Source organism: Globicephala melas, chromosome 4 (assembly GCF_963455315.2).
Source record: "Globicephala melas chromosome 4, mGloMel1.2, whole genome shotgun sequence".
Lineage (NCBI taxonomy): Eukaryota > Metazoa > Chordata > Mammalia > Artiodactyla > Delphinidae > Globicephala > Globicephala melas.
In genome coordinates, this window is record NC_083317.1 from 11,340,968 (window position 1) to 11,366,654 (window position 25,687).

The following is a 25,687-nucleotide window of genomic DNA, read 5'->3' on the forward strand; positions in this document are numbered from 1 at the left end:
TGTGTGTGTGTGTGTGTGTGTGTGTGTGTCTTTTACTTTACTTTAAAAGTAATTCCAGGGACTCCCCTGGTGGCACAGTGGTTAAGAAGCCACCTGCCAATGCAGGGGACACGGGTTTGATCCCTGGTCCAGGAAGATCCCACATTCCGTGGAGCAACTAAGCCTGTGCGCCACAACTACTGAGCCCGCGTGCCACAACTACTGAAGCCTGTGCGCCTAGAGCCCGTGCTCCGCAACAAGAGAAGCCACTGCAATGAGAAGCCTGTGCACTGCATCGAAGAGTAGCCCCCACTCACCACAGCTAGAGAAAGCCCGTCCGCAGCAACGAAGACCCAACGCAGCCAAAAATTAATTAATTAATTAAAAAAAATAATAAAAGTAATTCCAAAAACCTTGGTTATCTGAATTTTCTACTTCAAAGTAGATGAGACATTAGCACTAAAAGGGTATCATAGTTGAAAGAGACAGTCTGGCAGCCCATATGCTGACAACCAGGAAAAAGAAAATAAAGCAGACACCAAAAAAAGCACAGGAATCTGATATCATTTAATTTCAATTCAAATAAATCCACACACAAATAATATATAATTTCCCATGAAAGTTTTGCTATTTCAGAACACAGTAAATGATTTTCATGCTGACAACACTTATAATCAAGCTTAGACTATGTTCTGTAGACTCTGCTTAAAGGCAACAAGGAACTATGTCAATCTTTATTTTTGCGTTCCGTAACATCTTACAGAAAAACCCGAACGAACATTTTTGGCCAGCTCAGTACCTTTCTGGGGTTTTGTTTTGAGGCTCTATTATGTGCCAGGGCCCACACTAAGTCCTTTACATACAGTTTCTCTGCTAATCCACTCAATAACCCTGTAAGGAAACAAGTGTCTTCCCATTTTCTAGATGTGAAAACTGAGGCTGGGGGGGGGGGTACGTACATGTTCCAAATCAGAAAGATAGAAAGTAGTACAGATGGGATTCAACTACAAATCATGTGTTCTTTTCACCATAACAAGCTGCCCATCACAACACTAACGAACCCAGGGAAATGATGTACTAACTGTAAGAACCATACACTGCAGGAAAACGTGGCTTCTTGCCCAAAGAATTCAGCATGGCTTCCCAAAGTCATAAACCTAGAACCCAAAACTGTATTTGCCAGTCTTTTTCATTCATTCTCTTTCTTTCCTGTGGTTTCAAAAGACTGAACACTTATTTGTGCTAGTTAATCAAGAGATTCAACAATATTTTTTATGTGCTCACCTTGCACAACACTGTAATGAATACTGGTTATTTCACTCTTTCACTGGTTATTCCATTATTAACCTCAAATATCTTCTTTACCTTTTATTCAATGAAAGATACAGAACTATCACATTATAAAGCAGGAAATGTGGACCATTTAGATGAATATGGGTGATGTGGATGAAGGTAAAACAAAGTGGTGAGAAAGGGACTTCCCTGGCAGTCCAGTTGTTAAGACTCTGTGCTCTCAATGCAGGGGGCATGGGTTCAATCCCTGGTAGGGAACTAAGATCCCACACTCCAGCATGGTGTGGCCAAAAAACCCCCAGAAAACAAACAAACAAAAAAACCAAAGTGGTGAGAAAATATCAAAATGTAGATTTCTCAACTGGAAATTCAACTTTGTAACAGTTATCTTGCAAATGTCACCACTTTTTTTTTTTTTTTTTTAAAGTTCCATACCAGAAAGACACTTTTCAGAAGTACTTCTCTGGTAAGAAGTAGTGGGGTATTTCAGACTAGAAATACATGTTCTCCTCTGTAACTTAAGAAATTAAGATTAGATATTACTGGACTAGTTTATAACCTTCTGCTTGTATGAAGTCCCAACTTACCATATCTGTGCTAAAACAGGTTGAGGTAACCCAGATTGAAAAAAAAAGTTTCTAGCTTGATCACCTGTAAATGAAATGGAAAAAGTTTTAGAAGAAAACAGCAGCTGACAGAAAACCACTTATGGCAAAATTACAAAAAGAAAGAGGTTAATAATCCTGTAAATACTGAACTGAATACATTTTAAAAGCCAAATGATAAGTTTATAAATCACAATAAAATGAATCCATCAGCACTGACTTTAGAATGTAACACTTAAAAAAAAAATCATCTCAAAAAGGGCCTACCATTGTGTAGGGGTGGATTGTCCACTTGAATTAATCTGCTAGTAATTAAGATGGTAACAGCTACACATTACAACAAAGTGAACCTACAGAAATCCTCAAGAAACTGATGACCCATACTTCTACTTTACAAAAGAGTTCTTTGCCATTCTCATTTACCTACACTTCAGATTTTTGGTACTTCTAACATATTTATGGAGAGTTAGTAACAATGATTAAAAGAATCACATCGAGGACTAAGAATTAGTAAGTTAAAGAGAAGTGAAACAAATACACACAAAAGCAAGTTCCCAGGAAATCTAGATCCCATTTTTTCTAAAGCTAATTCCTGAAGAGTAATCAAACAGGAAAGAGATTAGAAAACGCAAAGTACAAAAGGACCTTAAGGACATAGCAATAAGAAAAAATTTTTTTAATGCTCATAATCTGTTAATTTACTCAAGCCAGTTCAAGATCAGAATTAAGGAAGTGTTTTTGCTCAAGGACCACAGTCCAATGCTACAATTACTTAAAGAATGTGGTCCATTAATCTTAAACAATTCCCAACAGTGATATGCCTAAAACAGTGACTTGGCATTCATTAAAAACTGTAAAAAAGACTTGAGTGCATTGGAAGAGAAGCAACTGTAAAAATACAGACTCCAGGTTAAGGCAAAATAGGCAAAGTGTACCCTAGATCACATGTGCCCACCTTCGCTCTGCATAATAGATTTTCCACAGATATATGCACTATGATAAGTAAAAATGTAAAAATACTGACTCCAATTACCAGTAATAAATCCAGATATTGGCTTTAAACTATGGAACTGTTGATCATGCTTTGCTCTTTCCTCTACAGTTATGGCCCAAATATCCAGGCTACCTACAATCCAAAGAAAAGACAAAGAAATTATTCAATGAGAAAATAAAAACAAAGTGCTCACACGCACAGTTTCCATAGTACCTCAAGATACTGTCGGTATGTTATAAATGATTTGATAAGTTAACATCTGTTTGTCCTTGGAAGTTTTGAATATAAAGTTAGAAAGCTAAGAGTAGACATATACACACCACTATATATAAAACAGACAACTAATAAGGACCTACTGTATAGCACAGGGAACTCTTCTCAATACTCTGTAATGACCTATATGGAGAAGAATCTAAAAAAGAGTGGACATATGTATATGTATAACTGATTCACTTTGCTGTACAACAGAAACTAACACAACATTGTAAATCAACTATATGCCAATAAAAATTTTTTAAAGAAAGGGGAAAAAAAAGAAAATTAAGAGTAAAGCAGGCCCAAAAAAATAAAAGATATTAGCACAAACTCTTTTTTTAAAAACTTGTCCTATAACCCTGTAGTTAGCAGGACTGTATGAAGACATGTTAATAATCATCATTTATTTACATAAACAGACTGATTTACAAATCAATAGTCTAATTTAAAACAGTATTTTCAGATATCTTAAATGCCACAAGTGAAAGTTATGGAAAAATTGAGCTTCACTAAATTAGTATCCTATGTGATTCCATGAAAATCTTTTTGGAGTGATAAAAATATTCAAATACTAGATTGTAGTGAATTTTATGGCATGTAGATTATAACTCACTGAAGCTGTTTTTAAAAATGGGTATCCTGAAAAAAACAATGGCAAACCAGAGGGAACAGGGTTTAAGTCCTTCAGTTTCAGTTCTTGGACTGACCAGATATCCCCTTGTTTCTGGGATTTTCCTCACTTTAGTGTTAGGTTTTCTCAAACAAATTCACCAAATAACTCTAGATTACACAGGTAGAAGGTTTTCAAAAGTTCAGACATTTTCCCAAAAGGTGGGAACAGACAGTATGTGAAGGTGCCTAGCATACAAGCAAAATGCCTAAACACTGAAATCTCCCTTCTCTGCAGGGTCTGATATGACAGCGACAGGCAGAGCAGCAATTCATTCAGTCACTGAAAACAGACTTGTTGAACACCTCCTATGTGCCACACACTGTGTTAGACATTAGGGATAAGATGGTGACCGAAATAGATCAGATCCCTACCCTCACAGGCCTTACAGTCCTGCAACTTCTATTGCCCTGTCAAAATTTGTCAAACAGAAACAAACCCCACCAAACAAGCAAAACAAAACAAACAAAAAACTTGCTCAGTAACTAAGAAGGGGGACAAAAACAAAACAGAAAATAAAACAGTAAGACTAATGGTTCTGAAAAGGTTGCAGACTTCTGTACTAGAAGCTCACAGAGACTTTTACAGATGTAATCCCAGGGATGGGGCTTTATGCTGCCTTACTCTCTTCACGGTGGCTAGGTTTGACAGCTGCCAAGAGAAATTCAGTCATATGGCATGCTCTCTTTAAAACAAAACAAAACTTGGCCAGTAAGCAAAACCAACATTTAACACTTTCCTAATAATCTTAGGGGAAATTACCTGAAAAACACATCTTATGCAGATTGATGTTTCAAGCAGATTAACTAAAGTAAAACAAAAATGTCATGCTTTAAATCCAGTCTAAAGAAAAAGTACAGAATAAATGACCCAGTCACCTCAACAAATAAACTGCAAAACAAAAAACCAAAAAAACAGGGATGGAGAAGGGTTCACTAACAAAGCAACTTAGGAAACACATGAACTAATTGTAATGTGTGTGTCTTGTTCGGATCCTGATTTGAACCAACCAACCATAACAACAACAACGAAAAATATCTAAAGACTATCGGAAAATTTTAACACTGACTTGATAGTTGAAGACATTAAGGAATTACTAGAAACTTTACAGGAGTGGTAACAGTATTGTAGTTATATCTTTAAAAGTGTTATCTTTTAGAAACACCCACTAAAATGTTTGTGAATGAAATGATCTGATGTATGAGAGGTGCTCAAAAGAATCCAGGTGAAACTATATTGGCCATTAGTTGATTGATAATCACTGAAACTATATGATGGGTTGATTATATTATTCCCTCTACTTACGTGAATATTTGAAATTTGCCATAATACTAAGTTTTTAAAAATGCGATTCCAAGTACATTAAAAAAGGAAAATCTTTGAAAACTTACCACCAAAAGGTGTTGGAAACTGAGCCATGTTTCTGTTACTTTCACCTTGCTAATGGACGCCTGTAATTGAAATGCAACATTTAAGTTTATGAAAACTTCACTCCTAGGTACTTATAAACACACTAACATGCTGTCTTAATGACCTGAAGACTGATACTAGAGTTAGGGGATAGCACTGCAAATGAATGTTACAACTAAGGGTTCATTCATTCATTCCTTCTCTGCACAGTTTCTCAGTCCCAGGTACAATGATGGGCACTGAGGAATGTGAACGAAAGACTCTCCAGCAACAAGAAGCTTTCAGTCTGGGGAGTGATACTATTAGCTCGGGACAGCCTATTATCTCATTATTTGTATTGTTGTATTTGTTATTTTTTAAATGTATCTTTTTCCTAACCATCTACATATACTACTCCATCTGCTTCATGGTTACAACAACTGCTCTTTTTAATGAGCACTTAGTACATGCTGCACACTGTCTTATCTCTCCGTTTTTGGGGGGTTTTTTGGCTGCACTGTGCATCATGCGCAATAGTTTCCTGACCAGGGATCAAACCTGTGCCCTTGCAGTGGAAGTGCTGAGTCTTAACCACTGGACCTCCAGGGAAGTCCCTTAACTCTTTCCATAGTATCACAGCCCTATGACATAGGTACTATATTACCATTCCATACTATACACGAAGAAAATGAGAATCAGAGAGGCGAAGTGATTAGAACAACATCACACATTTGGTGACCAAGCTGGATTTGAGCAGGGGAAGCAAACTCCACAGCCTGTGCTGCTTTTATGAAAAACATTGTCTGCGATTGCTGTTTTAAAATGCATATTACACTAATGTCTGCCCAGAATACCAAACACAAACCCAGGCTCAAATACCCCCATCAGGCATTATTTGCTCATGAACAGTCAACGTGAAACCAAGCCAGTCCTCTTCCCCAACTGAAAAAATCCAAACTTAATATTTTCCTTACGCTTAACTAAACAACATAGTAAATGCACACAGTTAAAAATGAATACTAAATAGTAACAGAAAAAAATTAGATAAATTTAGAATTAAAAAGTGAGAGTCCCTTTGCCCTAATACTCAATTTCATCTGTCCATGGAATTTTTGTTTGTTTGTTTGTTTGTTTTTGTTTTGCGGTACGCGTGCCTCTCACTGTCGTGGCCTCTCCCATTGCAGAGCACAGGCTCCGGACGCGCAGGCTCAGCGGCCATGGCTCACGGGCCCAGCTGCTCCGCGGCATGTGGGATCTTCCCAGACCGGGGCACGAACCCGTGTCCCCTGCATCGGCAGGCGGACTCTCAACCACTGCGCCACCAGGGAAGCCCTGTCCATGGAATTTTAAAATTCCAAAAGCTCTATCTTGTTCTCAACTATTTATTCCTAGTGTTCTCCTCCATCTCTTTTTTAAATGGACACAACTTCTTTTATTCTTCTGATTTTTTGTTTTCATTTTACTCTTTAGTTTTCTTCTGTTTCTTGCATCATTTGATTCCTTTTTTGTTTGCTCACTGATAGTTCGTTTAGGGTCATTCTCTTTCACTTTTGAGGCTTTGCTCATATATCTGGTGATCCTTGGATGTACCTTCATATTTAAGATGGAGGCACTAAAACAATGCTCAGAAGCTGGGCATGGGTGGCAGGTTTATTAATTGATGGGCTTCTCCCTATGATGATCAGATATATCTAGTCACCTGTTCACTGGGAGATCTCCAAATGTCAGATTTTTTCTATTGAAGCTATATTCAGCTAGATGTGGTATTCCAGCTGGCTTCTGGGGAGGAGTGGAGAAGGGAGAAAGAAGTGAGGGGCCTAACTTCAGTGGGTGGACTTGTATACAATCCCTTTATTTTCAACCCCATGTTTCACCCTTCTAGTCTGGAGCATCTCTGGCCTAGTGCTCTTCACATCTCCCCAGAGGAAGGGGGCTGACGTAATCACCTGTCTGCTGGGGTGCAGGAGAGAATGGTTCAAAATGTCTGAAACACAGACTGTTGAAGAATTTCGATTTTCAGCTGCAAAACTGACCTAGGAATGCCAGGAGCCTCCAAGTACTCTGGGCCTGGGACAAGCTGCTTGACCTCATCTTTATTTGTAGGCACTGTTTATCTACCTCTGAACTCAAATTAACACTCCTTTCCAAAGTTATGTTTCTCTTTACAAAAAATTGTCAAAATCTTTTGTCACTGGGGACTTCCTTGATGGTGCAGTGGTTAAGAATCTGCCAGCCAATGCAGTGGACACGGGTTCAAGCCCTGGTCTGGGAAGATCCCACATGCCACGGAGCAACTAAGCCCCTGCGCCACAACTACTGAGCCTGAGCTCTAGAGCTTGCGAGCCACAACTACTGAGCCCGTGTGCCACAACTACTGAATCCCACGCGCTTAGAGCCTGCGCTCCGAAATAAGAGAAGCCACTGCAATGAGAAGCCCGTGTACCACAATGAAGAGTAGCCACTGCTCGCTACTAGAGAAAGCCCGCATGCAGCAACAAAGACCCAACACAGCCAATAAATAAATACATACATACATTTATATTAAAAAAAAAATCTTCTGTCACTATCTTCTCTACTGTTATCTTTTTCCTTAGGAGTTTACATCTTTTAGCTGCCTATGTGATTATGGCAGACATCAGGGAAGGAGAAGAGAAAACACATGTGGTCAAGCCACCACAATGAACTGAAAGTCTGTGAGTCCAGTGATGAAGCAGGCCACTTCTCACTGCCAATTCCCTTTAAAAACTACAGCTGCTATTCTGTTCTTCCACTATTTCTCAGTCAATATATTATGTAGGTAAGCTTGATAATTTTCCAAAAAATTTTAGTTTTCCACCTCACTTAATCTTCATAATGTCCTTGAAATTGACAAGTCATACGTCTTTTGAGCTGTATCCCCCCAAAATTACAGAACAAGACTGTAAAGAACATGCAAAAATTCTTCACCAAAGAAGAATTCAAAGCTGAAACTCAAAAATATATAACAAAGGATATACATTGGCAAAAACATAACCAAGGGTTTATGCAGAAGTCAAGGTTAATTTAACATTTGAAAATAAATTAATGTAATCAACCATATTAACAGAATAAACCAAAAAGCTCATATAATCGTTTTTCCATAAATGTGGGAAAAAAAGCCTTGACAAAACCTCAACACCTAGGGATGATAAAAACTCTCAGGAATCTAAGATTAGTAGGAAACTTCCTCAAACAGATACAGGGCATCTATGAAAAAGCTATAGCTAGCATCATAGTTAAAGGTTAAAGACTAAATTTCTCCCCCCAGAGATCAGGAAGAAGGCAAGGATATCTACTTTTACCACTTCTATTCAACATTGTTTTGAAGGTTCTAGCCCTGAAATAAGGTAAGAAAAACAAACAGACCAAAAAAAAAAAAAAAAGACAAAGATTTTTAAAAAATCTATAAAACTCTATTTACAGATGATATAATTGTTTACATAGAAAACCCCAAGAAATCTACAAAATAGTACAATAAGTGAATTTGGCAATATCACAGGATGAAACGTTGATATCAACTGAATTCTTATATATGAACAATAATTGGCAATTGAAATGAAGACAAACAATCCCTCTTATAGCAGTGTCAAAAAAATGTAAAAGTCCTAGGTATAAATTTAACAAAAGACATCCAAGGCCAAGGTCTCTATGCTGAAAACTATGAAATATTGCTTAAAAAATAATTAAAGAAGACCTAAATAAATGGAGAGATATACTATGTTAATAGAAAGATTCAATATTGCTAAAATGGCAATTCCCGCCAAATGGATCTATATATTCAATGCAATCCCAATTAGAACTGCAGCAGGCTTTTGAGTAGAAATTGGCAGGCTGATATTGACATTTGCTTGCAAATGCAAAGGACCTAGAATAACCACAGCAATTTCTAAAAAGAACAAAATTGGAGAATTTATTCTACCCGATTTCAAGATTTACTAAAAAAGCAATGTAATAACCAAGGCCTTTTGGGACTGATGTAAAGGCAGACATACCAGATCAATAGAACAAAGCATTGAGAAATAGATTTACACATGTTTGGTGAATTCATTTTTGGCAATGGCAAATCACTGGAGGAAAAAAGTCTTTTCAACAAACTGAAGTAGATCAACTAGATATGGGGAGGTGGTGGAGGCGGGAGGGGGGAACACCGATCCTACTTCACAAAATACACAAAAATTAATTCAAAATGGATCAAAATTTAAATTTGGCCTAAATTTAAAACCATATAGTTTTACACAAAAAAATTCTAACAAGAATATCTTCGTGACCCTCGGGCTAGGCAACAATTTCTTAGGACACAAAAAAGCATGATTTATTTTTTAAAAAAGAGAGAGAACAGTAAATTGGGCTTCATCAAAGTGAAATGTTATCTCCTTAAGAAAACAAAAAGGCAAGCCATAGACTGGGAGAAAACATTTGCAACACATACATCAGACAAAGGAACTGTACTCAGAATATATAAAGAACTCTTGCAACCTAAAAGTAAATAGTAAGACAAACAACTTAGTGAGGAAATTGATAAGAGATGTGCACAGACACTTCACAAAATAACTCTCAGAAACGGACAAGAAACACATGAAAAGGTGATCAACATCATTAGCCATTAGGGAAACTAAACCAAAGTCATGTGCCACTATGTTTCCACTAGAATGGCAAACATGAAAAAGACTGAGCATACCAAGTGCAGACAAAAATGTGGAACAGCTAGACTCTGCTGGTAGGAATGTAAAATGGTATAATCACATTGGGAAACAGTTTTCTTAAAAAATTATACAGGGCTTCCCTGGTGGCGCAGTGGTTGAGGGTCCGCCTGCCGATGCAGGGGACACGGGTTCGTGCCCCGGTCCAGGAAGATCCCACATGCCGCGGAGCGGCTGGGCCCGTGAGCCATGGCCGCTGAGCCTGCGCGTCCAGAGCCTGTGCTCCGCAACGGGAGAGGCCACAACAGTGAGAGGCCTGCGTACAGCAAAAAAAAAAAAAAAAATTATACAGCTACCATTCAACCCAGCCACTCTACTTCTCTATATTTAGCTACGAGAAATGAAGATTTCTATCCACAGGAAGATTTCTACACATATCATATCAACTTTATTTTTATTTATTTATTTTTTTGCAGTACGTGGGCCTCTCACTGTTGTGGCCTGTCCTGTTGTGGAGCTCAGGCTCTGGACACGCAGGCTCAGTGGCCATGGCTCACGGGTCCAGCTGCTCCGCGGCATGTGGGATCTTCCCGGATTGGGGCATGAACCCGTGTCCCCTGCATCAGCAGGCGGACTCTCAACCACTGTGCCACCAGGGAAGCCCCTCAACTTTATTTTTAAGAGCCAAAAACTAGCAACCCAAACAACTGATGAATGGATAAATAAACAATGATATACCCATACAATGAAATACTATTTAGCAATAAAAAGGAACCAACTGTTGCTATAAGCAATAACATGCATGAATGTCAAAATTACTATGCTTAATGAAAGAAGCAGGTATACACACACACACACACACACACACACACACACACACACACAGTATAACTCCATTTTTGTAAAAATTGCAGAAAATATTAACTACTCTATAGTGATAGAAAACCAATCAGTGATTGCCAGGAGATGACAGTAGAGGAAGGGACAGAATGTAAAATTACAGAGAGGCACAGGAAAACTTTGGGGAGGAATGGAAATGTTTGCTATCGTCATAATGGTCATGGTTTCACAGGTATATCCATGTGTCAAAACTGATCAAACTGTGCACTTTTTTAAAAATTAATTAATTTTTTGTGGGGCGCTGCATAGGGTCTTTGTTGCTGCGTGCGGGCTTTACTCTTCGTTGCAGTGCGTGGGTTTCTCATTGGGTGGCTTCTCTTATTGCAGAGCAGGGCTTCTAGGTGCGCGGGCTTCAGTAGTTGTGGCTTGCAGGCTCTAGAGCGCAGGCTAGGTAGTTGTGGTGCACGGGCTTAGTTGCTCCGCATCATGTGGGATCTTCCCGGGCCAAGGCTCGAACCCGTGTCCCCTGCATTGGCAGGTGGATTCTTAACCACTGTGCCACCACGGAAGCCCAAACTGTGCACTTTAAATACATACAGTGTAGTGTATTGATACTTCCCATTAGGTCACAAGCCACAAAGAAAATTCTAAAACTAAAAGTCAAGAGTTTGGCAATCCTAGTAGTTGAATACAAACTAGAATATCTACATTGGACTATCCTCTTAAGAGAGTTTCCAATAACTTTCAACAAGTATTTTATCTTTAAAACACACATAAAAAAAGACTCAACTTTAAGCTCAAGTTAAAAAAAAATAGAAGGGATAGAACAAATGATGGACAGACAATACGGCTTTTGAGCAAGAATACTTAATATAATTAAGGAGTTTACAATGACCTCATTTGACTCAATAGAAAAATAATGTAATAACAACAACAACAACAACAATTTTTAAATGGGCAAAGGACCTGAACAGACAATAACAACAACAACAACAATTTTTAAATGGGCAAAGGACCTGAACAGACACTTTTCCAAATAAGACATACAAATGGTCAACAGGTACACTGAAAAGGTGCTCAACATCACTACTGATCAAGGAAATGCAAATCAAAATCACAATGAAGTATCACTTCACTCCTGTTAGAATAGCTATTATCAAAAAGAGATAACAAATGCTGGCGAGGATGAGGAGAAAAGGAAACCCTTGTGCACTGCTGTTGTGAAATGTAAATTGGTGCAGCCATTGTGGAAAACAGTAGGGAGGTTCCTCAAAAAATTAAAATAGAACTACCATATGATCCAGCAATGCCACCTCTTGATATATATCCAAAGGAAATGAAATCATTATCTCGAAGAGATATATGAACTTCCATGTTTGCTGCAGCATCATTAACAATAGTCAAGACATGGAAACAACATGTGTCTGCGGATGTATAAACAGATAAAGAAAATGTGGGGTACATATACAATGCAATATTATTCAGCCTTAATAAAAGAAGATCCTGCCATTTGTGACATGGTTAAACCTGGAAGACATTTTGCTAAGTGAAATAAGCCAGACACAGAAAGACAAATACTATGTGATCTCACTAATGAATGAGGAGACCTGGTCAAAGGATACAAACTTTCAGTTATAAGATGAGTAAGTTCTGGGGATCTAACGTGTAGCATGGTGACCACAGCTAATAATACTGTCTTGTATACGTGAAATGTGCTAAGAGAATAGATCTTAAGTGTGCTCACCACACACACAAAAAAATGGTAGATAAGGTGTGGATGTGTTAATTAGCTTGACTGTGGTAGTCCTTTCACAATGTATACACATACTGAATGCTGTACATCCTAAATATATAAGCTTTTAATTTGTCAATTATACCTCAAGAGAGCTGGGGGTAAAAAGGACTTTATAATTAAACAGGGGATGGAAAAATCACATCAAAAATCTGTGTGTATGTGTGTGGGTAGAGGGAGAGAGAAAATGTAGGTGACATAATAATTCACTAAAATTGTATTATTAAATGCTACTAACACGCCTGACCTGTATTAGCCAATTTAATCCAATTGACAACACTATGGGTTAAATAATATTACTATCCCATCTTAGGGATGTGGAAACAAAGGCACAGTTTATATAGTCATTCAAATTTCCTGAAGGTTTGAAAATTTTCTAAATGACGGAACAGAGAGTCAGTCTTGTTTCTGTGCTCGTGTATAACCTCATACTTTTAGGATTAAGAACTTAATGGAATATTCCTGAAGTAGTTAGCCTGGTAAACCTTCCAGGGTGGAGCTGGGGGTAGGGAGTGAGAGGATACTGTCCCAAGCAATAAAAGCGCTGGAAATCAAAAAAACGAGGGAAGGGAAAGCAAGTGGGTTTGTTTGCTTATTTTTCATAAACTTATTTATTTATTTATGGCTGTGTTGGGTCTTCATTGCTGCTCCGCGGGCTTTCTCTAGATGCAGCGAACGGGTCTACTCTTTGTTGCAGTGCACAGGCTTCTCATTGCGGTGGCTTCTCTTGTTGCAGAGCATGGGCTCTAGACGCGTGGGCTTCAGTAGCTGTGATGCGTGGGCTTCAGTAGTTGTGGCACGTGGGCTCAGTAGTTGTGGCGCATGGGCTTAGTTGCTCCGCGGCATATGGGATCTTCCCGGACCAGGGTTCGAACCCGTGTCCCCTGCATTGGCAGGCGGATTCTTAACCACCACGCCACCAGGGAAGTCCTGTTAAAGTGTCATAGCAGACCACAGAGGAAACTGAATGCAGGAAATAAGTTTAATAGAATTTTGCCAGGTAAGTCCAAAGAGCTTTTACTTCTTATATGAAAAGTAAAATGTAAGCATTTATCAAACGGAAGTTAAAAGTCTTATATTAAAAAAAAAAAACTAACAGAGCAGTTTAAAAAAACAAAAAAGGAGTGAGTGAAGGCAGAAGTTCAACCCATATGATGGGATTTCAGCAGGGTACGGTGTGTTACCTACAATGAAAACATACAGAAACGTAGGAATCTACCTGGAAGAAAACAGAGAAGGGTTTTCTTCTCCCTACGGTGCTTGGCCCTACTGCCTGGGAAGCAGGGAGGCAGGACCACTGCCCCAGAACAAGTGCAGAAAGCTCAGCAGCTGATGCAGTGCTTCCGGGGGGGAAGATCTGTTCATACAGGCAGAGAAGGTAGCCACCACGAACACAAGCATGCCCACCCCATTTTATTAACAGCTTAGTGTTTGTATTTCCTCAATATACAACTGTGCCTTCTTTTGGACACTTTACATTATAATACATACTTTCCCAAAGTTAGTAAAACCTTTCATAAACACATTGCTGGCTTAGATATTAATTTTCAGAGTGAGGCAAACACTCCTATATTTACATATAAAAGATAGAAAAACACTCAGACATATTGAGTAATCAAGGAACAGGTAAATAGTGGTTTGAAAGGCTTGGCTAAATGTTAGGATTTTTAAGCCAAAAGCTAAAACATGGTTGAGAAAAGTCTTCAATCTTTCTTCACTTCAGCTTCAGAAATGAGAGCTGATTATAGAAAGCTGAAAAAATAAGTATGACCTCTAGTTTCACTATGTACATTAAAATCCCAAATGTTGATGTATTTCAAGTAGAAGACACCTCTATAAATGTGTATGTATAAAACAGGTAGATCATCCTTAAAACAGTATTTATTAAAATGTCACTTTGCATGATAAAAAACTGTTAAAACAGGTTTGTTATTTGATTTCCAATGTTTTGCTATCATAAATAAAGGGAGATTATTCAGAAAATATTAAATGATTTCAAAAAACAAAATACGAAACGTGTATAACTGGTTTCTAGCACACAACAGACACTAAAATTTTAGACACTAAAATACTAAAAAAGGCAAAAACTAATCATGAGGAATAAAATTTCTAAACAATTATTGGCATAATTTAAAATTTTTAACCTTATATTAAATAATTAAACTATTTAAGATGTCTTTAAAAACAAGTATGTCACATTATTCTTCTGAATTTCCTGAAAGTTTGAAAATTTTCTAACATGTTTTAAAATTAAAGGGGGGAAAGGGTAAATATAAAAAGAAGTATCGAGATGAAATGAGATAATTCAAACATATACTCATTCACAGAAAAAGAAATCCTCACAATTACGCAATTCTAATAATTAGCAGAATTCTAACAACCAAAGCAGGGCCAGTTAAGGATTAATGACTGAAAGACCAAAAGGAGATTATGAATATACAGTATCTGTTTTTTACTTAATTAATGCCCATTCCCTCACAGAATCTTGGAATCATCTTATATACGTAAGGAAAACAAGTCCCAACAATTAGCAAGCAAAGGCTATAGGAGAGGCAGAGACCTGGGCTGTGCTGTGAACACGCCACACTGACTTATGTTGCTGGATTCATAACCAGAGAACACCTGGTCTCAATATTTAAAGATATACTCTTGGTAGAGAAGGCATTTTATGTACAACGGAAAATTATAAACAAATTAGGCTTACATTCTCCCACCTATTCTCCTTAAATGTACAGTATTCCAACAGTTCTAGATTGCAGGAAACTACTTTCATCACCACAGAAAGGCAAGCTGGCTAGAAGGTATCAGAGGCCAGAGAGGTAAGGAAACAAAAGACCTATTCTTCCTCATATTTAAAATAGACTTAGTTTTTGGCTTGCATTTTAACAGGTCTATTGTCTACACCCAGTTCACAGTGCCCTTTCCCAATATTCAGGCTAATTTATTTGAAATAGATTTTTATGGTACTAAGGCAATAAACTTTAAATTCACTTCTTATTAAAAAAATTTTTTTTTAATTTTGTTGTAAAGTTGATCAAAAGGTTTAGTTTTAGGTGAAAGGACCTACATGATGGGAAGGTACAGAATAGAAATTGTAAATTTCTAGCAATTTGGCATCAATGAAACATAGAGAAAGAAAGGAAAGTGTCAAAATGTGGGAGAAAAATGAAAATATATGTATAAATATCTTGAAAAATATAAAAATATTCTCAGGAACACATAAAAGTATATAATATACTCATATCATGATACTGTCTCATATTTGAGAGTTGTGAGGGTCTGGTTTAAGGCACTGTTCTGCCCATATTCATCCCTGTTCTAGAATAAAAATTAAAAGGAATCACAAAAAATAAAAACAAACTATTGTCCCCACTCCTCTTACTTTTGGAGGCCTTTACATTTCTAAAAATTTTAAATTAGAAAACCTTAAAAAAAAAAAAAAGGAAATCTCTTTTATTAAAAAAAAAAAAGTCTGCAATGAATGGAAAACAACTAGAAGAGCCTATACCCCTGCTTTATAAGCAAGTCTTACACCAAATTCCACTCCTGTGAAAAATGAGCAGGAGGTGAACAAAAGGCAGAAAGTTGCCCTGTAAGATTACACATAAAGGCAGGATGTAAACAAAGCTCTTTTGAAACACAGAGAAAAGGTACTGAAAGCCACACAATAAATGGACAAAGAAACTGACAAATCCCAAACATACAGCCAACCTGATCAATGCCGAATTGTCATGTCTGAAGTCATGGACCTCCAATGTAGCTTATAAATGTGCTACTGTTTGAAGCTGAACAAGATGACCTGTAAGGACGTGCAGCTTGTTCATGAGTAAGATTTTAAAACTGCATGAAGGGTGAAGAACCCAATGAAAAAGAGAACTAAGTTCAAAGAGACATTGTCAACGTTGTCTGAGAAGCTGTAGTGAATATTCAAGTTGTCCTCTCAAAAGAGAACAGGCGTGCCTCCCAGATTTTTGTTGTTGAGGGAAGGGTTGGTGGCAGGGGACAGAGGTGAGAAGGGGATGCATCAGGAATGACCAGTGGTCAGCAATCACTGTCAGGCCCAGCTGTCAGCACATCCCTTGGCAACACTCACTGGCATTTTAGCCGACTTGTCCATTTACTCCTGCTTACTTTCCACAAAGAGAAACACCAAGGAATGTCGCCTATAGAGCTCAATGAGCAGTTCTTCTAAATCACCCTTCCTTTAATATTTGCAATAGGAGAGAATTCATCAGGGAGCAATAAAACCAAAACTAGCTACAAAGTTGAAAAATGAGGGACAGTGAACAAAGAGACAGAGAAAGGCATTCTTGTTCTAAGAGAGAAAAGGAAATTAACCAGCTCCTCTTTGAAGCTTATTTGCACCTCTAGACCAAAGTCACATCTGAAAAGTAGGTCATTAACTTATAGCTTGTCTAACTTTTTTTTTAAGAAATCAGATTCTAGAGCACTACAGCTGCAGACAGGATAACCATTCATAAGCCTTCAATGAAATAAATGAGGGACTTTATTTCTTCCAGAAGGTCTCATTTTCAAGAAGGTCATTAAGAATAAAACATTATCACTGAAAGGTACTGAAAGCTGAAAAAGTAATTTCTGGAAAAGAGCAGATTACCCCAAACCAAAGAGCAAACAATAAAGAATCAATGAGTGGGAGAAGGGCATTTCAGATTAAATTTTATTTTAAATATAAAACTTTTGGAATTTCAAGATTATCCGCCAAATTAATGAGATTATATACATTTAACCTATCAACTCACTTTCCAGTTGCTTCCCAAATAAAAATTAATAAGTGACCAAAAATTGAAATTTCACAGGTAATTGTAAATACTTACCACATTAAAAAAAAAAAGTAATGAACTAAGTAACGGGAGAACAAAATGTTGTCCTCTGTGTCATGTGGATAAATATGGTGGTCACTAAAAAGAGATGATCGAAAGGTTTTCTTTCAGCTAGAAACTGAATTCTCAACACATTACAAGGCACATGCACACTTAAAAGAAAATATTAAAATAACCTTCCATGTCGTAGCACAAGAAATAATATCACACTTAGTCTTAAATCAACACAGTGTACCGGTTGACTACTCTCACCTTTATCGCTAGATAATTAACTTGTAAACCTCCAAATACAGGCAGCAACCAAGCCTGGTCTTACCAGTTCAGCTGCAGGAACAGTGGTAACCATAGGCAGAGAAAAGTTTTAGAGAAAGCCTCAGCATTGGAAAAGAAGTCAAGGAACTACCCAGAAAGCACCGATTGTGCAAAACAGCACTGCAACACTGAAAAGAGCAAGAAAGCAGGAAGGCCTCCTGCCAGATTTTTAAGCCTCGTTCAACAAAAATAGTGCAACAGCTGCAACCGGATAAATTAAATATGAGTTTATAGATCATAGTAAAAGAAGAAGGAAACATACGCATGCTGTACAAAAAAAACCATGTGCTAGTGTTGATTAAATGCTCTGCATTTGAATATATTCATCAAAATTAAATTTGGCTACATGTAAGCCTTGATAACGAGTACACAACTGAGAAGCCAGCGAATATTTCACACCTTTGACATCTTCACAGATGCAGTGTGCCACAATGGACAACAACGACAATTAGACCAACTCCTGATGCCAGCAAGTGGAAACTTCAAGGGAGATTTGTTTTAATCTCTTAGTAGAGTCTTTGCTAAGGACTGGTAAGTGTTTCCCCAATCAGAAGATAAAGGAAATCTACAGAGCTACCTGTTGATAACCTGATCCATGCACAGATGCTGGTTGCCTCCTGCTACAGCTGAAGATTATTTACCAACGTGTAAAGAATGGGCGAAGTCCAAGGGAAAAGCCTTACTGCAACATCAATGAAAAGTCACTGAGTATCATGAATGCGAGTAAAGGACAATGCAGTCATTAACAAAAACCAACTGCACCCTGCTAGGTGACCTAGAGGACTTCTATGCAACACAAGATTTATCGACACAAGGAAGTTTTAGGACTAAAAAACTGTTCAATAACATTAGCATCACTAAAACACTCAACAGACAGAAGCCAACAGAAAACCAGAGTTTTCAGAAGGCAACAGATACATGATTCCAATCTTTAATTTCACTTCACTTGACTGAATTACACTGAAATATATTCAAGCCTGAGAAAAAGGAGAAAACCTGAAAAGAATCCTGGTCATTATTATTTACTGAGGAGTTCACTCAATTTCTTTAAGTAGATCCATCTGTACCATTAAAGTACAGAAAGGAAGCTTGGAAGTTTCTGTTAAAAATCACAAATAGTGGGAGGGAGATGCAAGAGGGAGGGGATATGGGGATATATGTATACATATAGCTGATTCACTTTGTTATACAGCAGAAACTAACACAACATTGTAAAGCAATTATACTCCAATAAAGATGTTAAAAAAAAAGGACTTCCCTGGTGGCGCAGTGGTTAAGAATCACCTGCCAATGCAGGGGACACGGGTTCAAGCCCTGGTCCGGGAAGATCCCACATGCCGCAGAGCAGCTAAGCCCGTGTGCCACAACTACTGAGCCTGCGCTCTAGAGCCCGCGAGCCACAACTACTGAGCCCACCTGCACAACTACTGAAGCCCGCGTGCCTAGAGCCCGTGCTCCACAACAAGAGAAGCCATTGCAATGAAAAGCCCGCGCACCGCAAAGAAGAATAGCTCCCGCTCGCCACAACTAGAGAAAGCCCGTGCACAACAACGAAGACCCAATGCAGCCCAAAATAAATGAAGTAAAATAATTTTTTAAAAAAAAGGATGCTTTCAGAAGGTAAACACACACACACACACACAATCACAAATACACCGTGGTCTGGAACAAAATTGAAAAAGAAGAAAATCCCAGTTTTTCTCAATTTCGTATTTTCTTTAAAAAGGTTCAACTTCTCATAATATGAAAAACTTTGCAGAAGCCAATTTTATTCTCAAAATGTGAATTCCAATTCAGTTTATCTAGAATTAGAATTTAGGCATGTTTGCACATGTCAAGTTGACTGCATTTGACTTCAATGTTGTGAAATCCAGTAGAGCTACTAAGCTTTACAATTCCGAATAACGATCAAAAGATTTTGAAAAGATAACTATTGTTACTGAAGAGAAGAAAAGTTAATTCATTCAATACGCAGCTCACTGATTAACATTCATCTACGTGGACATTATAAACTAACCCTTTTATTCCCTCTCTGACAAAGCTTTTCTTATTTCCTTTACACCTCAGCCTTTAAAATGGACATTAGAAAGTTTTTGTCAGAGGGACATTTTACTTGGGAATTTGAGCCAATTTAATTAAGGTCAATCCAGCTTGAAAGCTCACCACAAAGGAATGAAGTAAAACCTCGAAATAAATAAGGTTATTATTGCAGATTTCCAATATTAATAACCGTATAGCCACTAGAGCCCCCCTCCCACTGCTGGTGGGAGGGCGAACTGTTACATCTCCTTTGGAAAGCAATGTGGCAAAGCTTCAAGAGTGAAAAATGTTCTTTAACCATGTAACCAATAATTCAACTCCTGGGAATCTGCCTTAAGAAAATAATCCAAAATGCAAAGACCTATAGCCAAAGATGTTTACTGTGACTTTATTTTTCACAATTAAGAACTGAAATAATCTTCATCTAAAGCTTGTGCAATGATTCACAGTCACTACTTCCCATACCTTGCATCAAATGAAACAACCCACGGGACTGTGAAAGCCCAGAGAAAAAAGCTACCAACTTACCCAAGAGAATAAGTCACTCTTCAGAACAACTAGCAATGAGTGTGACTGAAATTACTAGCAGTATATAGATACATAGGAAACAGCATTCTAGACTAAAGAACAGGACAAAGGGCATGGGCAAAGCACCATATAAAAGTTTAATAGGCATCCAAGGACTAGTCAATAATTCTGAATGGCAGGAACGGAAAAGGGACAAGAGAATATAAGAAATGTTATACATAGGATGGGAACCCAGTAGTGGAGAGAAACCTCCAAAATGTCTTGCAATCTAAGGAACCTTGTCTTCACGCTAAAGCGGGCTTCCTTTGAACACAGACCACAGAAGCAGCAGCTATATAAGCTACTTGATTTTTAATTTTTATTTCTCATAGAAAATAGAGAAATCACACAAAAATGGTCTTTTTCAATTACTACCATTTAGAAAACAGCCCATTCATAAAGTTTACAAGGTAACTCACTCATACGTGAAGAGCTCGGCAGAGAAATAGATTGATTTTTCTCCCTTCTGTGGTTATATCTCAATAGGTGAGATCCAGAAATCTGGCTGAAAAATGTTATTCTGCTGAATATATATATATATATAAGAAAATAGAAATGTGTATAAATAGTCACACCATCTATCTGGAATTCTAATAACGCTAACATTTAAATCCCTCTTTATTGCAACCTGAGTATGCTGCTCCAGTGGAAATCATGGGCCTTACAACAGCATTGACAGCAGCAAGGCCACGAGTCATTCTAAAAGAGAGGCAAACTTCTACTGACTCTCACAGTAGGTTAGCAAAAATTAACTGAGCCATCACAGGCAGGACACAGTCCAGAAAATGATCAACAGTTTGAAGCCTTCAGATGGAAAGCAACGAGCAAGCATCCAGCTCTGGTACTTACTGGCTGTGGACCTTGTGTAAGCTATTTAGACTATTTCTAAGCTTTAGATTCTTTATCTATAAAATGCAGATAATAATAGTACCTAATTTAAAAGCTCATAATGACAAAGACTTTCCCCTGACCAAACTTTAATCAGGCTGCTCTGAGCCCTCTTCTGGACTAGGCCTCAGCCTTGGCCCTGTGCTGTCTTCAGTCTGCCTAGACCAGTTTTAGCAAGAATCCTGCTAGTCAATTGAACAGAACCTCCCTACCCCTGATATCTGATCACACCTGATATCTGATCGAGTTCCTCATCGCCAGCCTTTGATGTACCAGTCCCTGTACTAGGTCAATTTAGCAAGAATCCCCCTACCCTGAAGTCTCCTCTTAGTAAACTTCAACCCACTGACCCCCTTCACCCTGCTCCTTGGCTACAGATCCCCACTCATCTTTGTTATACTCAGAGTTGAGCCTGTTCTCTCTCCTCTATTGCAATAGTCTTCAATAAAGTCTTCCTTATAGTTTTAACAAGTGTCAGAATAAGTTTTTCTTTAACAAGGAGGATAAAATGAGTTTTAATATAAATAAAACACTTGGAACATTAACTTATACACTTTTGTTCAGTCACGATCATCATCCAGTAAATATAAAAGAGTAACTAAATGTTTAAAGGCTAAACTGTTCAGCTTAAATCAATTAATGGCTATTTATTACACAGCAGTTATTGTGATAAACATAAAGACCCAAAGAGAGAACGATACAGGGCCTGCCTCAGAGAGCTTAAATTTAGAACAGGAACAGAGAATCACTCTACATGTGCTCATACAACAATGGACAGCAGGTCAGGGTACAAAGGCAGCAGAGAAGAGAAACTGATGAACTGAGTGTAGTGGAAGGGTCACCAGACAGGCTTTGAAGGAGGAAGAGAAGTTGCAGAATCACTTTCAAGGTGGAGGATGAACACTCAGGAAGAAGGAAGCCATCCCAAGGGCAAAGGTGTAAGGGTGGAGTTGAGACCAGACCATGTCTCACTGGCACACTTGGGCAAGGGAGCTACTGAAAGATTTAACAGGAACGTGCCAGGACCAGAGTTACCTTTTCCAATTTATGTTTTTCCAGTCTGTCCCTCTCCAGCAACTAAGAAGCCGGATTTGGGAAGGTGGCAGCTTAAATCCAAATAAACGCACATTATGTAATTGGCAAGAAAATGTAGATACTTCCCATCAACAAGCACAAAATGGACAAGGGAAAAAAATAGAGCACAGACAGTTTGTAGAAACGCACCAAGGGAAAAAGAGCCAAAATTAATATGTCAACATTAGGCAACCATAATGATTTACTGTACAACTATTACAGATTGGTAACTATTAACTACTGGACTATCCTTATAAAAGAATTGAATTTACCCCTTGTAGGGCTCTACCCACGCTCCCTCTCTGTCCTCCCTTCTTGACCTGGCTAACTCTTCCTGCTCTTCTAAACTTGGGCCACATGTCCTGTTTGGAGGCTGGAATGGTTTTAAGTGGATTTCCTCTATTGTTCCCTTTGCACGCTCTAAGCTTAGAACTAAATCCACTGTAAACTGCTTGTTTACTGCGTGCTCCTTAGACAAGACTTTGGTCCCTTGAGAACAAGGACTTGTTTCTGCATTTCTAGCACCTGTTACACGGTTTGGCCCATGAATGACACACAATGTGTACTGAATGAATAGGTCTTAGAACGAGTGAATGAAGTAAATACTGAGAATTCCATGTGATCACCCTTCCACCTTCAGGGGTCACCTGCATAAACTGAGGACTAAACAAGGAGTCTTTCCCCAGTCAGATTCCTGATATTGTATAATCCTGCAAATGTTCAGGAGCCAGACCAATTTCAATTTTCCAAAGTGACAAATATCAAAGCAAAAACCAAATCTTGATTTTAGAAGTTCCAAGGAATAAAAATAATCCCAAGGAATACAACAGAAATGAACTTGTTCCCTACATTTCACAGTACTATATTAGCCATGTTAATTTTCAAATCAATTATCTGGAGTTAAGACAGAAATACATAAAACATAGACCAACTAATGAAGCTGATGCTCAAGCAAATGCCTTTTCAAAAAAAAAAAGCTATGAATGAAAACACTGATGACTTTTTAACTTAATATTTTAACAGAGGCAAGGCAGCTTTTTTTTTTTTTTAAGATAAACCAGACAATCATGTTCTAGAAATTTGCTATTTTGGAAGCAACAATCAAAACTCTTAGGAGGTTTTTCTCTTTATCTGTACAGGGCATAAGTTTCTCTTAGAAACAGTCTTCATTTATTTGGCCCTAAAATCAAATAAATTCAGTTTAACATCAGAGGCTTCCTTTGCTTATTTTATTTACTCAGTACCAAAGTACATCATCCCTGTTTTTTAAGGACCTTTTCAAAGCAAGGCAGTTGTCGCAGTTGCCAATTCAAGTTGTATGACACAATGAGGACCACTGACAACTGTCCCTACCTATATATTTGGAATGCCCTCCTAAGCAAGTCATCTCACTTGGTCTTGAAAGTTAACTCAGGGACTTCCCTGGCGGTCCCATGGTTAAGACTTCACGTTCCAATGCAGGGGGTGCAGGTTCAATCCCTGGTCAGGGAGCTAAGATCCCACATGCCTCAGGCCAATAAGACAAAACATAAAGCAGAAGCAATATTGTAACAAATTCAATAACGACTTTAAAAATGGTCCACATTAAAAAATAAATCTTAAAAAAAAAAGTTAATTCATTTCCAAACGTAACAGAAACCAAACCCTTTGAGTAGGTCAATATAACAATGTAACGAAGGAGACCACCCTCTGAGAAAGAGAAGCTCCTGTTCCCTGAAGAACCACCAAGCCAAATCCTCAGGCTCTCAAGTTCTATAAACTAGAAACATCAAAACCTAAATATATCACAGCTCATCTCCTTATGTGAAAAGCTCATGCCTACAGAAGTATCCCAATGAGGCTGGGGAATCCTTTAAGTAGTACCAAAGTTAGAATTCTTCAACCTTAACTAAGTACAAGGTTGGCCAACCATGGTTGGGACTAAAAGAAAATGAATCTTCTGCTAAATGTACATGAAGCATGTCCAAACTTTTCCAAACAATACAACCCAAACCTGATAAGAGAACGCTTTCACCCATAAGTGCACAATAAGCCCAGAAAAACTGAGGAGTCTAGTGACATGGCTCTCGTCACAGATCTGCTCTCTAATTCCTGTCGCCTAACACGAAGAATTTCATTCTGACTTTATTAGACAGCACTAAGCCTCACTGCAGTAGTTAGCCAAGTAGATCATCTACACTGAAATGCAAGATATAAAATAAAGCTGGGGCGGGGGAGGGGATAAGACAAAAATTGCATTCAAGACAGCCAGGCAGCAGGCAAACTGATTCAGACTACCCAGTCACAGACAGTGAAACTGTCACTGTAAACAGTAACTCTACCCTGAAAGGGGAGAGGCCAGAGGATACACAGGCGAGCACTTAGTGCTCAGTTCAATTACCTTGCCATTACCTGAGCCATCTATCCAGACTCATCACTGTGTACTAAAAATAGGACACAAGATTGCTTTTATAGCATCCCAGCTGCTAAAAATGTTCAGAGAACAAATTTCAAAACATGTAGCAGAACCTGCACCAGGAAAAGAGAAAAGTAATACATGCTTCTAGTGTCAAAAACACAAATCAAGAAAAATGAGATGTTAATAACACCTTGCTTTTATATAGCACTTATCTGTGAAGCAGCTCAAATATTCTTGCAAATTAAAAATAATCTAATTATAGGACTTCTAACAACACCTCTGTGAAACAGGTGGAATGTAAATATAAGTACTTCTGTTTAGCTACTGAAGAAAAGTAGACATATTTAATCACACTGCAAATTAGAGTTCTGATCTGGCTCAATCCAGCACTTTCAGCATCCCATACAGCCAAGTCACCAATAACCCTAGGGATTGTAACCAAGTAAAACATAAAAACGAACCCCACAGTTTCCTATGTTCAAGAACTAAACTCTAACAATTAAGTCAAAATTGGTTTTAGTTTTTGAAGGAAAACAGTTCAAGTATTCTATTTAATCTGTTGAATCTACTTTTTAAATTTTTTTGGAATCTACTTTTAGAAGTTGAGAAACCATTATGATGGTTATTAAAGCTACTTGAAATTTAGAAATCACAGAGAAAAGTAAAAATTCTATTTCTCACACTCACCAATATAAACTGACAGTTTTATGCCTCCTTCAAAGGATGAAAGGAATTCAGTTTAAAGTGCAAGGTCAAAATATACAAAAAGACACACTGGCCTGGAAAACCAATAGGTTTAAAAACAAAAGATGAGTCAACTAATACTTGCAGATCTCAGGTACTTGAAAGAATATTTTATTTTAACTCAAAAAAGGAATTAAATTGTCCCACTGATGGCTAGGAAAAGAGATCACCTTTAAGTGTTTTATTTGTGCTTTTTGAAAGCTATTATTATGAGGTACCTTTAAAAGCTAGTATATTATTACAGCACTAAGGGGCACTTCCTACATATACTCAATATATCTAACTCCTCTCAAAGCCAACTCCGGGTGAAATAATTCTTTCTTCCCTTCAATACTATTTAGATAAGGC

At 37.9% G+C, this 25,687-nt stretch overlaps 1 protein-coding gene across 6 annotated transcripts in view; it reads right to left on the reverse strand.

Moving 5' to 3' along the window:
* The window catches only part of ITSN1 (intersectin 1), a 232,497-nt gene that overhangs the window by 166,032 nt on the left and 40,778 nt on the right, over positions 1-25,687 (reverse strand). For all 6 annotated transcript variants that reach the window (XM_060297829.1, XM_060297827.1, XM_060297828.1 and 3 more), the window contains exons 2-4: positions 5,188-5,247; positions 2,911-3,003; positions 1,860-1,923 (exon numbers count right to left, since the gene is read on the reverse strand). In XM_060297829.1, the coding sequence (XP_060153812.1) occupies positions 1,860-1,923; positions 2,911-3,003; positions 5,188-5,215 (185 nt within the window). In that variant the 5' untranslated portion in view covers positions 5,216-5,247. The remainder of the gene's footprint in view (positions 1-1,859; positions 1,924-2,910; positions 3,004-5,187; positions 5,248-25,687) is intronic.